Below are 16,690 nucleotides of genomic sequence, written 5' to 3' on the forward strand. Positions count from 1 at the left end.
GTGCCTCTCCAACCCACTCTGTCTCTTTCTTAAAACCCCTTTCACCTCAATGCATTACATAATACCTTCTCCCACTGAACACCTGGGCAAAACAGTAGCAGCATCGCATCACGATTTAATGTGTTCATCGCCTTCCCAGGTCAGACAGAACCCACTGAACCAGGGTGAAAAAAAAAGACCAGCGCTTATTAACTCCCAAATCCTGTCAATCAAAAATTGAGTGGAAAATAGTCCTGAATGAAGAGGGCAAAATTGAAGTCAATAGCTCCCCCTTTGTATAGCGTCATAATGGGGTACATCCACCTTGCGTTACCTGACCGCCATGTATTATTTCTCTGGGCCATTAAGTTACTAAGCTGTGGGAAAACCCAAAAGAGGCTTGGGAATTAAGTTCCAGATTTTAGATGAAATTACTCGGCTGGAGAGTCTGCGGTTTCGTGATCTATGGGTAAAGGACTTATCGAGGGAAAAGCTGCTTAGAATGTGCCTTCAAAAGGCTTGCTACACTTAGAACATTTAACATTTCAACCTTCATCACTGGAATAATCATGAGCGATACCAAATTTTATCAAACCCTAACTCTACCAACAGTCTGCAAAAGTCAAATCTAATGTGTGTGCCAGAAGGGCAATAGAAACCCAGATTATCTGTTGAAAAATATCTTCATTCAACAATACAAACACAGAGATAAAGTGACCTAAATCAATTGGCATTTTCCCTTCTGCATATGTAGTTCAACTGATAAAATTGCAATCTGCTGTTACAGTAGTGCATTCAGTTTTTTTTTTTAGGTAAACATTTGTAAGGTAAGATATGTCTGAATTTGTAAATTTTCTATCCATCAAGTATTTACAAGTATTTATTAAAGTGATGCCAAAGGGTTAAAATGAATGAACATGCTTCATCATCATCATCATCTGCATTGGGATCAAAATGTCAAAACCTTCGGAAAAAAATAAAATCCTGTCGCTTTGCCCTAAAACAATAGCCCAGTTCCCAGCAAACCCACCAAGTGGCCAGCCAGACTTGCCAGAATCAGCCCACTGGGCACAAATTGACCATTGGGAGCTCCTGCTGGATGGCCATCTCCCATTACCACAAGAATATATCACGCCAGTTAGCATGCCAGACAGGAGATGAGGGCTTGATTGGTTAATTAATTCTTCACAGGGGAGTTCTCAGCTGTAACAAATATCCCTTTCATTCCTACAGGTAGCAGTGATTATATTGCACAAGTTCCAGAAGCAGCTGTGGTGCCTTTTTTCCGTTTGTTTAGGACATTAAGACATGCTGTATTCGTTCATTTTCACATTTGAAACGTTTATCACTTTTTTCTGCTTGTTATTTCCTCTTGTTTACGGTTTTATTCTGTTTGGGCACACATTGTTTATTAATTTTCATTCTTTGAAGGCTGATAATTGTACCTGTTTGAAATGCTCACTTTTATAATTGGAAACACTTTTAACTTCACGAAGTAATTTTTGTGCCATGTTATGAATTTAAAAATGGCCCACTTTCTACTACTTTAAATTTTTTTAACTAATATGCCAATGGTCAATGCACATTCTAGAATAATGAAATTATGGCCACAAACACATAAATATGCCATCCAACCCATTTCAACTTTTTCAGTGCATATTCAGTGTTTTTCTTTAAAGCTGCACTACTATTATAATCCAAAATATTATCAACACCAACATACACATTTGATTTTCTTGCTATCAGCAAAGTATTAACTTTTTCCCATATCAATGAATTTAAGAATCAGTTTTCATTTTTATGCTGACCCAGACACCCGTTTGTCTGTGAAATCAACAGGTTGAATGCAGCACACCATGCAGTATCTATTGGTTTATCAATCTTAGACTTCCAATACAACAGTGCATTAATGCACCTTAATTGAAAGCACATTATAGGTATGAGCCAATTTCACTGTTAATCTTAACAGATTTCCAGGTTGTAATAACTCACACCCAGTGTCCCTCTTATATAGACGACATATTTTCTCGACATGTTTTCCTGCTGGTTAACAACAAACAATTGCATTATACCAACAACCACTGGCTATTTCTCTTAGACACATACATAAACATGGGGCCTTTAGGAAAAACATGTCACTTGTGTAATAGATTATGAAAAAGGTCGTTTCTCTTAGTGCCCTACATCGTGGAACACAAATATGTCAAATTAGTAATTGTTGATATACTAAGCAGTGCGCCGCTGGGTCGCATCTGGGATATCCCAGGCCTTTCCAAAAACCCCTACCATTAAGTTTGTTTTTACTTTTAATAAATTGGTTGACACATGGAAGCACTGAGTAAGTTCACAAAATAGTTTTCCAATAGGGCTTGGTCATTATCATCTTTTTTTTTTTCAAAATAATGAAATTCACATCCGTTTCACCAGTTACGAGTTTAACATGTGGTCAACTCGACTCAAGGATGTTATCTCTGCACTGTCGGTCAGTTTGTCTGTAAACTGAATAGCAAGTGACAGCAGCAGCTCACGCTTGGACAACACCTAATGAAGCAAGGTTACTCTCTCTTCCTTGACCAGTACTTGATAAACAGCCTGATAGTTCACTAAAAGCATATCACCATCAATCGGGACTTTAGAGCACCCATATATATACAGATTTTCTTCAGCATTCTAGTACATAATGATGTGATAGAGTAGAAACATGACACCACAACTATGTGTTATATACTGCATTAAAATGTCAAATTATGTAAACCTACTTTACATCCTATCACTAAGTAGTTACCCACAAAAAGTCCAAGTGGATGTCAGATCAGCAGATTAGAGAATTCGAGAGCCCTATTTTTACACACATGCACACACTCACACATGTATGTGTATATGCATGACTGCACATCATAAGCAATAAGAAGCATACAGAGCTTCAACTTTTCAAAACTCCCAAAGATGTACTTAGAAACTTTATATTCAACACTTTATACTTTTTTTTCTATCATCAGGTATTTGGTGCAAGGGAAATAATTTGTACAATAATATTTACAATATTTACATAAATATAAGTAACCAACATGTAATTCAGATCTGTTATTAGTTTCATGGTTATCCATAATTATGTTCTAAATGGATTTTACCTAATTTTTTTCCTTTTTATAAAAAATCTTCATTGGTTTAGCATATAAAGTGTAATATGAAATCCTATATCTCAATCTGATTTAAAGCCAACATTTTCCACAAGCTCTCCAAATCATCAGCACATAACATCAGAAGCCTGCCACCTCACAAAACCCTGGTATATTTTTTTTCTTTTAATCTGGACCACATTTGTGTCTTCAGAAATGAATCTGTTTATTTTCCAGTAATGACTTTCAGATGTGCCCCAGTGTGGGAAAAGTCCTCCTATTTTGCTATGGAGACTCTTTCAAAGGATATTAAAGTGAAAAGGCGCATACAGTTTTTGCCCCCATACATCATTTTCTCCCAATCGAGCCACCTATTAAGTTTTACTGCAGCATCTGTGGAGATCACACCAACCGAATTCAACACCTAATGCAAAATGTCCTACGGTTAAGCTCAGAAAAAGGTATTCCAAAAGCTAGTAACTTGTTCATATTGATGCAAACTTGTGCGAAAATGAGATTTTCTCATTTTTTCAACTTTCCCCCCCCCAACTGAGACACAGACTTACTGTTTTTAGTTTTTTGAATAACTTATGAAAGCTGTAGTTTGATATAATCTTATTTAATGCTGAAGATAGACATCAAAAATATGTACTTTTATAAAGTGAAAACATACAAAAGATGATATTATCTTAGACATCCAACCTATTATCTAAGAAAATAATGTTCCACAGTTTGTCAAGACAGTTTTGATTAAGTGTCCATGAAAAAGATGTGATCACTTCCTGATGAATCATGGAAACTGGTCACCTGACTAAATTTCTCTCAGCCTTGGTATGACTTTGCATATCCCTGAAAGTATCACCACTCTGACAAAGACCAAAATCTGAAAATCTGTATGTAAACTGCAACTGAATGACTGAGATTGAGGACAGAGGTTCTTCTAAGCTTAATCATTTTCAATTTCCAAACTTTCATTTCAGTCATATATTATTATTAATTATTATTATTATCATATATACCTATGTATTGCCAGTGTATATCTAATGCAATTTCTCTTTTCTTAATTTTCTTTGAAAATGGGGGGGGGGGGGGGGGGGGGGGGAGGGGGGGGGGACAGCAATACTAGTAAACACATATACAGGTGCACATACACAATCTTCCATGTACACTACACTGTAATGACACAAGTAAAAACCCATTATTGTAGAAAAGGTCTTTTACCACTGCTTTCACAAAAAATAGGGGGTGAGACTATAAAACAGATCATCCACAGCACCTCCCCCCCTCCCCCCCTAAAAAAACTATCCCAAGCATAACAATAAAATAAAGGACAATTTTTTACAATCAGGGAAGAAATACGCTTTCAGCATAAAAGTGGTATGTGATTTTCCAAGAGAATGTTTTATCCTCCTCCTGGTGTCCACAACAGGTGTCTGCATTTCTTCAAGAACTCTTGGAAAGATCTGTTAAGGAATCCTAAATTTAGATCTGCCCATTTTTTCAAAACCTGTTCCTCTCCACTACCTCCTACGAAGGAAATTTTCAGAATATTTGGAGTTACTGCATCGTATTTTTCTTCCTGAGTTTTAGCAGTAATTTAAAGCAATAAAAATAGGTACAGTTAACAACCAAATTTTGTCCATGAGTTTGTAAAAAAATACTAAAACGCTTATTCAAATATTAAACCAGAAGTTTTATCTTGCAAGGGCAGCTCCCTTTCTTCCATTTTTGACCAGTTTGTCTTTTTGTTTGAATGCATGCATGGCATGCCCCTCAATAAAGTTGCGAAGAAAAGAAAAACTGGAACTTTGAAAGACAAACATTGAATATTACTCGAGAACACTGTCCTTCCTAAAAAAAGCTCCACCAAAGGTAGAACTTCTAGAAGCTTATCACACAGGTAGGAGAGAAATTTTTTGGATATTTTTCTTCCCATGCCAACGGCTAGCTGAGCCGTAAAACTTATCAGGTGGTCTTCTAACATTACCTGCCTGTTAAACCTGATAGCAAAATAAATTGTTTACCTTTCCGTCAATACTGACATTAATATGTTGTGGGTCTTTGAGATTATTCTTAATAAACTACACTCGACCCGGAATGCGTTTATCTCTCCCTCTGTTGGTATCGGGGAAGGATTTAGAATCGTAAAGTGGGCTAACAAAATAATCAAGCAGGTAGAGTATTGTGCTAAGGAATATAATACTGAAGCGAGAATTTAATTGCAGGCAAACAGCTGCAGTGTATATTGGATTAGACCGACTGCCAAGTCCTGCTTCCACCCTGAGTTTCAAAGTTAAAAAACTATGTCTCAAACTGAGTTTCCTTTACAGCATTCTATGACTGAGGAACCAAGGTCACTGGTAAAACTAAGAAACCCAGGGCAATGCCTCACCCTTTCTTGAGTAAAAACTATGGAATGTTTGGTCTCTATTCATGGGTGCAGGTATGTTTATTTGCGACTGCGTGCCTCTCTAAGTTCAAGCTGAAATCGAAGACTTTCCCCTAGGGTTGGTGTTGTTCTTGAATGTAAAAGTTCAGTTTATTGTCCAGGGTTTAAATTTGGATCCAGGCTAGCCTGTGAAATACAAGCGACCCTGGAGAGACTGTCATATTTTAGAAATTCTCCCTTGCCTTTTTGCCATATAAGTTCTCCCTTTCTCTCTCCCTCTCTCTCCTATAATTTGAATATGGACATTCAACATGTCACTTTATGAAAAGTAAATGATTTCAACATAAATTTAAACAGAACACAAATGCATTCTCAAACTCAGGCAGTTTTAATTTGTTGTAAAACTTGGGTAGTCAACATTAGCTAGTATTCTAAAATGTCCAGGCTCTTATGCCTTTTTAGCAGTGACTTCTTCCACCGGTTTAATAATACCTGGATATCTCAATGCTCTGCAATCTCTGAAGAAGCCTGACAGACAAGAAACGGGCCAAAAGTTCAAGCTATCACAAACCTCTTGTTTTGACAGGAGTAAGCAAACATCTGTGATCTTTGGTGTTCGTGCCATGCAACTAGTTTTTTTCTTCAAATAACAAGGCAGCGTAGTGCACAAACCCCTTATTTCATATTAAGTTACATGTAAGGAATGCAAACATGGACGTTTGTATATGTGTAAATCTGATGAAAAAACTGCTGGCACATAAACTCTCTTATTTTACTAACTACATCTGTAGTATGAAAATGTAGACAAAATGTGCAAAGGAATATAGACATGCGGGTTCCATGGTTAACACAAATGACAGGCATATCACAGTCAATGTTTGTGAGAAGAGCTGTTCCAAGACACCTTTCTACTCAAGTCGGGACAGTGTGATGAAAGCTTTTTTAACATCTGAAGCTAATCGACCGCCTTCAGCTTCAAACATCGTATCGGCTTGATCTATCCAACTCTTTTGGGGATTCTTGTTAAAGTGTATTCAGAGAAATCAGAAAAAGAACACTCCCCCCCCCCCCTCTGAAATTGCTGGCTATGGGCCGGCTGTCTGTGATTACAAATCCTTCCCACAGTCTGCTTTGATATCAAGCTTTAATAAAGCTGACATAAATTAACTAACAATGTATCCTATGTTGGTGATTTGTTTGTACAATGCCATGAAATACATCAATATGTACAAATATAATGATATTGGTTAAAAATATGATTTAAGAAGAAAAGAAGTCAACAACAATGTGTGCAGCAGAAGGTATTGCTTAAAAAGAAAAAAATTAAAAAGAGAAGGGAAAAAAGAAAGTCATGCCAGGACAAGGTCCCCTGAGGAAAGTTATTGGACATGTCCTGTAGGCTGCTGCTGTGATAATTAGTATTTAACCATGTCTCCTGCTATATTAGTACACTGTTCTCCTTGTACCTTACACCTAAATGCATAAACTGACTGATTTCATGTGAGTTCAAGTTGAATACAGGCAGGCTGTGTCCTTGTGGACAATGTGCTACTGGGGAATGTGGGCTACAATGGAGAAGAGTACGACTTAAGAGTTCTGCATTCTGAGTTTTACAAAAGGAGTTTGCTGTAGTATGTGTGTGTGTGTGTGTGTGTGTGTGTGTGCGTGTGCGTGCACATCATGTAGGTGCACATGTGCATGCAAGTATGTTACATACACTAAAATGGGAATAATTTCTGTCCGGCACACTCAATACTGAAATGCCACTAAAGAGTTCTGCTTCTTCAATTTCATCAAAGTACTTTGTTCTAAGAGTGTGCATGTCTCTCCATAAATCTGCTTGCTTTTCTAAATATGTCGAAAATTCAATATGAATTTATAAGGCTGTTTTATTTGGTGAGTTCCACATGCTTAAATGAGCATAAGTTAAAAGATTTTTCAACCTTGTCAAAATGGGGTTATATATATATTTACATGTTGTGCTTTTAATATCATTTATTTCAGCCATTTACAAGTTCACAAGTTAGTACGATAAGTCAATTTGAAATAAACATCTATATGTGAAGATGGGCCAGCAGACTCTCTTCAAACAGGCAGCTGAAATTTGGAAGAGGCAGTAAAAAACCTATGAAAAACTAGGCCCAGCCAACTCAGTCACTTTAACTTGGCAAAGCGCAGACAAATTAGCTCACTGCCACTGGGGTGCAATGAGCTTCAAGTTACACATTAAATTGAGCATCTTGGAGACATATTTTCACAGCCAAGCCTTTCATTTTTATTAGACAAGCAAATCATCCAGTAGCCAGTCACAATTTTTAAAAGCGGATCTTAAAACAGCTGGATCCTCCTGAAATCCTTAAATGAAAGAGGAAAAAAAATTATCAAATCCCCTACCCTCCCATGGATTTGAAAGAAAGTTGGAGTCAAGAAGCATTTTCCAGTTCAGTAGTTTTTGTGTAAGTCTCAGAGGAAATGAGAGCAATTTCCTTCAAGCTTCAGAAATCTGGTCACAGCCGTGAACAATATTAAGAAAGAACCAAGACATTCAACTGCACTTTTTGCAGAGGCAAAGTACAAAAATTGTGACATTTCAGTCAACTGAAGTCACTAATCTTTCAACTGTTGATCTTTTCTTTAAAGGATTTGTATATAGTTTATATTCTGTCGAGACATATCTTTCAGTCATCTCATGTAAGTTTTCCATCAGACAACAATAGTGTTTGCAAATATTCACCAAATTCCCAACTTGGTGTTAGTCTAAATTAAATTTAAAACCTAAAAAAATTGTTTCCAAAAGGACAAAAATAAGGCCAAAACACTAAGTGACCCAAAGTTGCACTTTCCCCATACATGGCCTTGTGCAAGGCATACCATGCTACTGAAGAAAGGTTAAATGGGGAAAAAAATCAAGCTTATTACAAACAAATGTGGACCTTCTTTCAGTCACCATCCATCAAAAGCAGGGTTGCCTGCTGCCCTTAGGATTCATGAGTCCAGAATACAGGTCACATTGTAACTGGTGTGCCCTTCTCTGAACTGACAAACCATTTTAGCTAAACATCCAAAGAAAAGATTGGAACCCTGTATAACTTATGAAAAATTATCAACACACTGAAGATTTTTCTTCAGAATTTTTCTTCTGCATTACCCTTTTAATTATAACTTCAATAATGGGATTCACAATCTATGCATTGCATACTGCATTGCATACAACATAACTGTGGTTAACCTTGTATAATACTTTTCTTTATGATGCAGTAAAATTAAAGCAATAAAATAAAAGGTACTTAAGCATGTAGACAAGTAAATTGTATAAGCTGGCACACAATGGTTTAATCTGTAAGTTTATTTCTTTCTAAATTCAGTGTGATGCCAAGGTAGTAGTCAAGTGCCTTTCTACTTCATACCCATACAAAGAATCTAAAAGGCCATGTTTTTTCTTTCCTTTTTTTTTCAAAGTTGCACTAAGCCTTTCATGGGAAATCATTATAAGAGAAAGACATTACGTCAAACCTACACACAAGTACATGCGAATCACATGTTAAATCTCCATGATCCATTACTATTTAAATAGATTTTTTTTTACCTAATAAATGACGATGTGTCATTTGCTCAGCATTTCATTTAAAAACTTTCAGAACAAGTACAGCAGCTGTAAGGAACAAATAACTATCAATCTTCAATGGCAGGAACTCAAAGGTTGACAATGGGTCTTAAAGTGTGGATTTATGAGCATTTATTCTCCTCTTTTGTCACATTTAATGTGGTAAACTGCAACAGTTATCTGCCTCCGCTACCGACCCAGCTTCCTTTCTGTTGCCAACGGCAGACCCGGAGTTTCAGAGTTTACGAAAAAATTTTTGGTTACATGTCATTCGTTTGATCGTGAATTATGAAGACTACTGAAAAAAAAATGAGTAAAAGCTAATAACACTCTTGAGTAAACTAGGGCACTTAATTTCCACGTCCATTCTTTACTGTTAAGACTTGATCATAAAATTAAGCCCATAAAATCTGTGCAAGTTAAAATTTGTCTTGACTAAACCGCTGCATGCACTTTTTCTTTGTCCAAATCTCTGAATCTGTAATTCTGAAGTCATCATGAGCAATCTTTTACATATGGTGCTTTTCTGAATCATAATTATGTCAATTATGTGACTCTGAAAAGAACAATCTCCAAAATTAAAACTAAACATAAAATTGACATCTCTGATACCTTAAACTTCACTGTATGTATTCTTTTCATGAAAATGTTGATCAGTCAGGTTTTTTTTCTGGTTATAAATCATGTTGGAATCAGAAAGCCATTTGTTCTTAGGAAGCATGCAATCTAAGTGGCAGTGCTTTTCAGAAAACACCCTATTGTATTTCAGTAGGTAAGAAAACCAAAATAAGTCTTCTTCAGTATATCTCAAATACTGGTCAAATTTGAACTGACACATCATTTGTTTGGAAAACCAGTCATGGTTTCAGAAGAAATTACATAAAGTGAGGATATGGCTACTTTCCCTGCTTACTAAGCAGAGTGCTGGTATTCCAACCAAACACACAGCCATCCCTTCTTGTTTCAACAAAACATGGGGTCCAATTGCCTGTGAAATTGTTCAATCTCTGTGGACAACTAGCTCAGATGACCAAAACATAGCTATATTTCCAGAATTGACACCTCTGATGACGGGTATTTAATTGTAATTGATCTCAAAGTTTAGACTAGAAGCTTGTTTTAGTTTTATTAAAACAAGACCACTTCCTTTCATTCCATTAACTCAGAGAGCCAGTGATGTAATACCTGAAGTAGTTGCCTTCTGATAAAGTGAGGAGCCACTTAAAGATAACAGCTTGAGGGCTTGTCTAGAAGACGTCTTAACTTGAGTGTGTCTCTCTCAACTCACACAGTTGACATCTTTAACATAAAGAAGCAGGTTTTGGGCTAACTTTATCTTTCTTTGCATTTATTCATTAACTGATATTTGAAAGAAGAATACTTACAAACATCTTTTAATTGTACAGAGATAAACAAACATCACTTTTACATGATTTTTTTTTATGCAGTTAAAAGAAATATCTGACTCAAGGGTGCATATATCATTTTTCTTGTTTAAAATATATTTTCACTTTTCCACTACCTTGTACTATTATAAAAGAAAATAGCTCCTGCAAATTCCATCCCTGGGAGTTAATTATAACCTTTATAAAAAGTACAAAATATTTGAGTCACAGCAAGTCAGCATCAAGGCATTCAAGATAATAACAAAATATCAGAAATGCCAGCTATTTAATACACTCAAAAGCCCAGCAGATCAACCACCCTAAATCTATTCAGTTTTGACAAGAATTTCATGCACAATTTAATTGAAAATGACAGGTGAAACCAGCATAAACAACTGCCTACTGCCAATCTCTGGTGGCCAAATACTCCTATCAGCTGCTTCAGTTGTAGCTGGCGAATGTCCTACTAGTATGTGGTTTCACCTTATCTTCCTAGAACCCCTTTCTCTCTCTCTTTCGCTCTCTCTCTGTCTTTCTCTTTTGCGAGAAAACTATTAGGTGCCAAGCACAAGTTTTTTTCAATCCAGGATACAAATGCCTCTAGAGGACTAGATTTGAACCAAACACACTACGACTTGCTATATAATGTATGCTCACATAGACAAAAACAGTTTTTTAGAGGAATGAAGACTACTGCATTCAAATATTGCAAATTATGACAAAAGTATTGGAAATAAAGACTGTAAAAAAATAATTTTTTGAGGGGGGGGGGGGGGCTGGAAAACAAGTAGGAAGAACTTACCTTGGGACCTGCCATAATGTACAAATTCTTCCTCTCTGGGTCGAACTCCATGTCTTTCTCTATTGCGATCCCTGCATCTTCACTCAGCGACACATTCATGTATGGTTTCACATTTTCTGTGCCATTAAGAATTGCCTACAATATAATTAAAGAAACAACTTATGTCTTATAACAAATGTTAAATGTAGACATTAAGACATATGACAAAGAATCATTTAAAAGATATGCCTCCAAAAAATGATAAAATGGAGACAACTTTGACAATGTAACCAGTTAGAGTTACCGATGTTGTTGATTGTTTTACATCAGGTAATATATTTGTCACTTGACAAAGAACACTAACAGTTTCAAATGTAAACAAGAGGCAGAGTAGTCGGTGGTGTAAATTTTTGACAAAAAAAATTGACAGTTACAGAGAAAAACTGCCTTAGACAAAGCACATCTTCCAATTTCACGAAATGGGGTGGTGATACTGTGTCCAGTTCTAGTTCATCTCCACACCAAACAAACAGAGTAAATATTTGACTTGTGATTGATACTACAAATTTGCAAAGTAAATACGGCATAGTAGCTGGCACTAAAAGCTGTACTTTTATGGCTTTTTAGGCTGTGACATCTGCCTGTGTGTCATTCTCAACAGAATGGAATCTTTCAGTGGAATTTCACACAGTACTGAACATATTTCCAGAGAAATCAAAACAGTCCAAGTAGGTAATAGACATGATCCAAATATTTAACAAAATGTATTACTATTTCACTTAAATAAATAAAATAATCAGCAGTAAAACAATTTTACTTTTACAGTAAAAAGCTAATACAGTAAGTAGTTTCATAGCAAAAAGTAAATATTATCCTGAGACCAAAGAGAAGTTTATCCCCTTTAATTCAAATCATACCTTCATAATGCGTCCATCATTGGTCCCAATGATTGCTACTGTGTGAGTCTGGTAAGTGGTGATGGCCACTGCAGTAAGTACAGTGTTGGAAATTTTAAATAATATTTCTCCATATATGGGTTCCGATCCCTGAATGGCCACATTGTCTTGTTTTCCGCAAAAATGGTCGTTCACAGTCACCAAGTCTGATCTCTGTAAGAAGAATTTAAACAGGTCTTGTAAATATTTAAAAGGAATTAATAATTATTAAAAATTTCAAATGACAGCAAACTACGCCTCATATCTAATATTTTAAAAAATCTTTTTATTCAACTTTTTTTCTTCATTTTTAGATATTCATATTTTTTTTTCAAATAAGCTTTTTTTTTTCAATAGTAAATTGCCTAGTAAAAATATGTATTGGAAAGAATTACTATTACCACTTACACACTATGGGAATGCAGAGGGCAAAAATAATTTTTGCTGCACATTTGTTCACAAATCATGTTTGAAATACACTTCTAAACTAATCTTATACAAATATGATCAATTCAAGAATTTGAAAACTAAATAACATTAATCTAAATAGTTGTGTGGGAAAGTATAGATAAGAAGAAGAGATATTATAAGCATACTCTTTCACATACACACTACATTTTTCATGTTCCACTTGACAAAAATATTTATTATAAAAAAATCAGTTTATTCATAAGTAACAATAAATTTACAGGAACCTGCTTACTGACACGGAAAACCAAAAACCCCAAATTTAACCTTCCTTAATGAAAAATTTAAAGAAATAAGTGGGAAAGGGGGAAATCCTGGTGTAGAGTAACAGGACCTTATGTCTAACCACAGCTTTTCCTCATTTTGAACAGAGGCCCTGGGGTAATTTTTGCCACATTGCAAAATTAAGTCTATAGTAGAGTACCAGTAAATAATTTTGCAATGCTTTTAAGCTTAATTTAACCCATAAGCTTTGTCCAAACTTGGTGCATTCTAGGATAATTTCATCATACACAACAAAAAAAAATAAGACTAATAGCCAAGATTCAATGACGACTGAAATGTCTTCATCCACATTACAATAACATAATAACAAAGCGGAAAAGTTTTTCTCAGATTTCATCACAGTTATTAAGGATATGTCTCTTGACACACTAAGATTCATGACTGCGCAAGTTCACTTCTCAGTTATGAATACCTAAACAATTATAATAACCAGACACACATTTGATAATAAATTATAAATATTAATCATACATGCATTTTAAATAATAAAAAAAAAACTAAAGCTGTTTGTAGTCAAACTGCATAGAAGACTTCACTGAAAACCAAATCACATTCATTATATATAATACATACAGGTACATGTGACCTATAGACACCTGTGGTGCGATATTTGATATTGTTACAATAGGTGAGATATGTGAAGGATAGGCCAGTCTTTTGTCATGTAACACAGAACAGTACAGAAAGACCAAGAATAATTCACTTGCAACTAACTGAACAACAGAATATCATCAGCAACTGCCTCAGGACATCCATTGATCATAACCCAAATAATGTTGTTAAGATACTCATTTTTCTAGTTCAGTTGTTATAAGTCTTTTATTGCACAAGTGAATGAGATTCTGTTTTATTTTCTGCAAGTTTACTAGAAGGACATGGTAACATCTCACAGATCTAAGTTTTTTTTTTTTTTTCATTTCAAGAAATTAATACAACTGCAACTCAGTTTCTTAATTAATCAAAGCCAATTACCCACAATCTTATTGAGCATCAATCTATAAATAACATTTGAATTAACAAGAGCTATCATTGCATATCTAGTATATTAAAACAATCCAAGTTACAATTATAAACACACATTTACACACAAGCACACACACAAACACAAAATACGCACAGAGAAATGGAATATATATTTTCAGCATAAGCAAAAAAGTCTGTATAAAAGTGACAAAAGACACTGGAAGCCTGATACAACATTGTAAAATCGCTCTAGACTGAAAAGTGTTATCTGATGTCTTCAGAAAATAAATAGTACGTTATTAGTCAATGGTTATTTCATACCTAACACATCTGTAAAATTTCTCCAATTTGTAACTGACAGCGTAACTTAACTGCAAATCATCTGCCTACTAGTACATGGAGAAAAGGTGCATTGTACACCAGACATGAAAATATCGCACTTTATTTTATATTCACTATCAAAATTATACCGAATTCTAATGAAGAGTAGTTCTGTCAACCTTACCTCACAACTTGACGCTGTAGGAATGAACCACTTCATAATGCTGGCATCTTCTTGTCTTCCCTCGTAACAGTCTCGTTGAGTCTGCGTAAACCCCATCATGACATCGGCCATTTTAAACACGCACACAGCCGAACCTGACATGGGATCTGGAGACGCGCTGCCCGGATGACTCTTCCCAAAAGTCACAAATAAAACTTTCTCGTTTGCCTCAAATTGTATATAGGCTGAGCTACCCAAGTCTGATCCAGCCACTCCAAAGTAGGCTGCCGTGGCAATGTTGTAAGGTTCGATATACCCACATTCCAAGGGCATCTCAGTGTAGGAATAATACCCCAGATCATTTTGACATACCCTTGCTAGCCTAGTGTTATATTTGTGCTTATTTAGCCCTTCTGGTTGAACGATGAGAAAATACGTAAATCCTTGGTCCTCAAAGTTGTAAATATATTTCACTCGGAAAGTACTTTTGTATTCACTGGCAATATCAATGGCTGAAAAGACATTGTACTCGGCATGCTCATAAAGATATTTCATATCGTATGATTCTTTTTCTGCTCTCAGACATCTTGTGGAGATTGACTTGGGGAGGAATTCGGAAGGTCTGTCATCGTAAGACACACCAGTGTACACAACACTCCCTTCACAGTAGTGGGAAAAATTTGTCGGGCGGCTCCCGAAAAAAGCAATAGCGCTCTTCTTGCCCCCTACATAATTCAGCGTCGAGTTCCCTCTGAGGAGCGATCGCTGTGAAATGTTCTTCAACGAACCGACCGCACACAATCCTTGGTGTGTGCTGCCACAATACAGAAGGACTTTATTGACAGGATCAATCTCCAAAATCTTATTATAATTATCCACCACATTTTTTCTGAAATTGCAACTTGCAGAAGGTGAACACAAGACATTGTCCAACACGGGACCCGTGGTGATATTGTGCAGCAGTCTCAAATCTTTATCCAGTTGATACACTTGGTTTTTACCACCAACGAAGACGTGGCCATTTTCCTGATTAACAGCAACTTGCGTTAGATGGTCATATTTTGTTCTCTCCACAATACTGGGATTGTAGGTAGGGAAAGGCATAGAGACATATCCAAAAGTGCTTTGTATGCCAGTGACAAATACTGCAAAAAATACTGTCCTCACTTTCAGGAATGCAAAACCCATCGTCTTTCTGATGAACTTTTCTGTGACAAAAAATAATGATGTTCTAATCCACAGCTGCAGGTAATATGCCTCTGTTGCCTCCTAATCCATAGGCACAAAACTGAAATATTCTCTGTAACAATGTCCCATCCAGCTTGAATTTCCTCACTGGACTGACAACAATGTTAGCATGAGACTTCAATGAGTTCACTGTTATGTACTTACTTCACTTACGATATGGTATTACCAGATTAGTGAACAACAGGCAATAACCTTTATCTAAATGCTTTTCAATAATGTCATAAAATGAACTGGAGATTTGTGGCTTCTATTGATCAATGGGTTTGAGCCGACTGTGTCTGACACCTGTTGATTGCATGAATCACTTCCCAGCACTTGATTCCATTTCACCAATATCCTGATTTCCCAGAAGGTCTTGTTAAGTTCCACATCCTATATCTATTAAGGACAAATCCTGCAGACAAACACGTTTGTTAAGTAAGTCCTCCTCTTCTCTGAAAAAACAGGATAAATGCAAAAGTGTTACGCTAAATGGTGATGAGCAAGTTGAGACGAACAACTTTGCTGAGAGCAATAACTTGTCAAACCTGTGTAAAACGTGAATGACTTTATTCCACGCGGTATGATTCACACCTATTTTTCGTAAATCACCATGATAAACAATGTAAGATTGATTCGCCCACCTACGCTCTGTGCTCATGGCACTGGCACGTAATTGCATTACAACTTTATCAAAACACAGTAACTTTTTATAAACTTTTTCAAAAGTTTTACGCGGCCAGACATTCACTCAGGTAAGAATAAAGTTGTAATTTAACTCACCTCTTGAATAAGTAACTGCCCTATCAAAATTGAAAACCCCCAGAAATTGTCGATGGAGTTATCAAAACACGGACAGTTAAACTACGGACTTCCAGCGGTAACACTTACCTACTTAGTACTCGAAAGGGTTACAACCGGAAATAAATTGTAGGTCAACATGAACTGGGTCACATGCCATCAAGACACGGTCAATCCCAAGCCGACTTTTTAGAATAATTGCCATCAATAATAAAATTACTTGATTATGCTTTAACAAACTATTAAAAAATGTACAAACTTCATTTTTTT

General features: G+C 36.0%; 1 protein-coding gene across 2 annotated transcripts in view; it reads right to left on the reverse strand.

Moving 5' to 3' along the window:
- Positions 1-16,687, reverse strand: part of LOC106151934 (hepatocyte growth factor receptor) — a 35,094-nt gene extending 18,407 nt beyond the window's left edge. The window contains exons 1-4 of one of the 2 annotated variants that reach the window (XM_087014583.1): positions 16,511-16,687; positions 14,414-16,074; positions 12,175-12,366; positions 11,279-11,413 (exon numbers count right to left, since the gene is read on the reverse strand). In XM_087014583.1, the coding sequence (XP_086870709.1) occupies positions 11,279-11,413; positions 12,175-12,366; positions 14,414-15,580 (1,494 nt within the window). In that variant the 5' untranslated portion in view covers positions 15,581-16,074; positions 16,511-16,687. Of the gene's footprint in view, positions 1-11,278; positions 11,414-12,174; positions 12,367-14,413; positions 16,075-16,402 lie in introns of both variants that reach the window. The other variant, XM_087014582.1, reaches the window with a different exon arrangement.
- Between the last annotated feature and the right edge of the window lie 3 nt (positions 16,688-16,690).

Source organism: Lingula anatina, chromosome 6, assembly GCF_051362555.1.
Source record: "Lingula anatina isolate TDL-2025a chromosome 6, LinAna3.0, whole genome shotgun sequence".
Lineage (NCBI taxonomy): Eukaryota > Metazoa > Brachiopoda > Lingulata > Lingulida > Lingulidae > Lingula > Lingula anatina.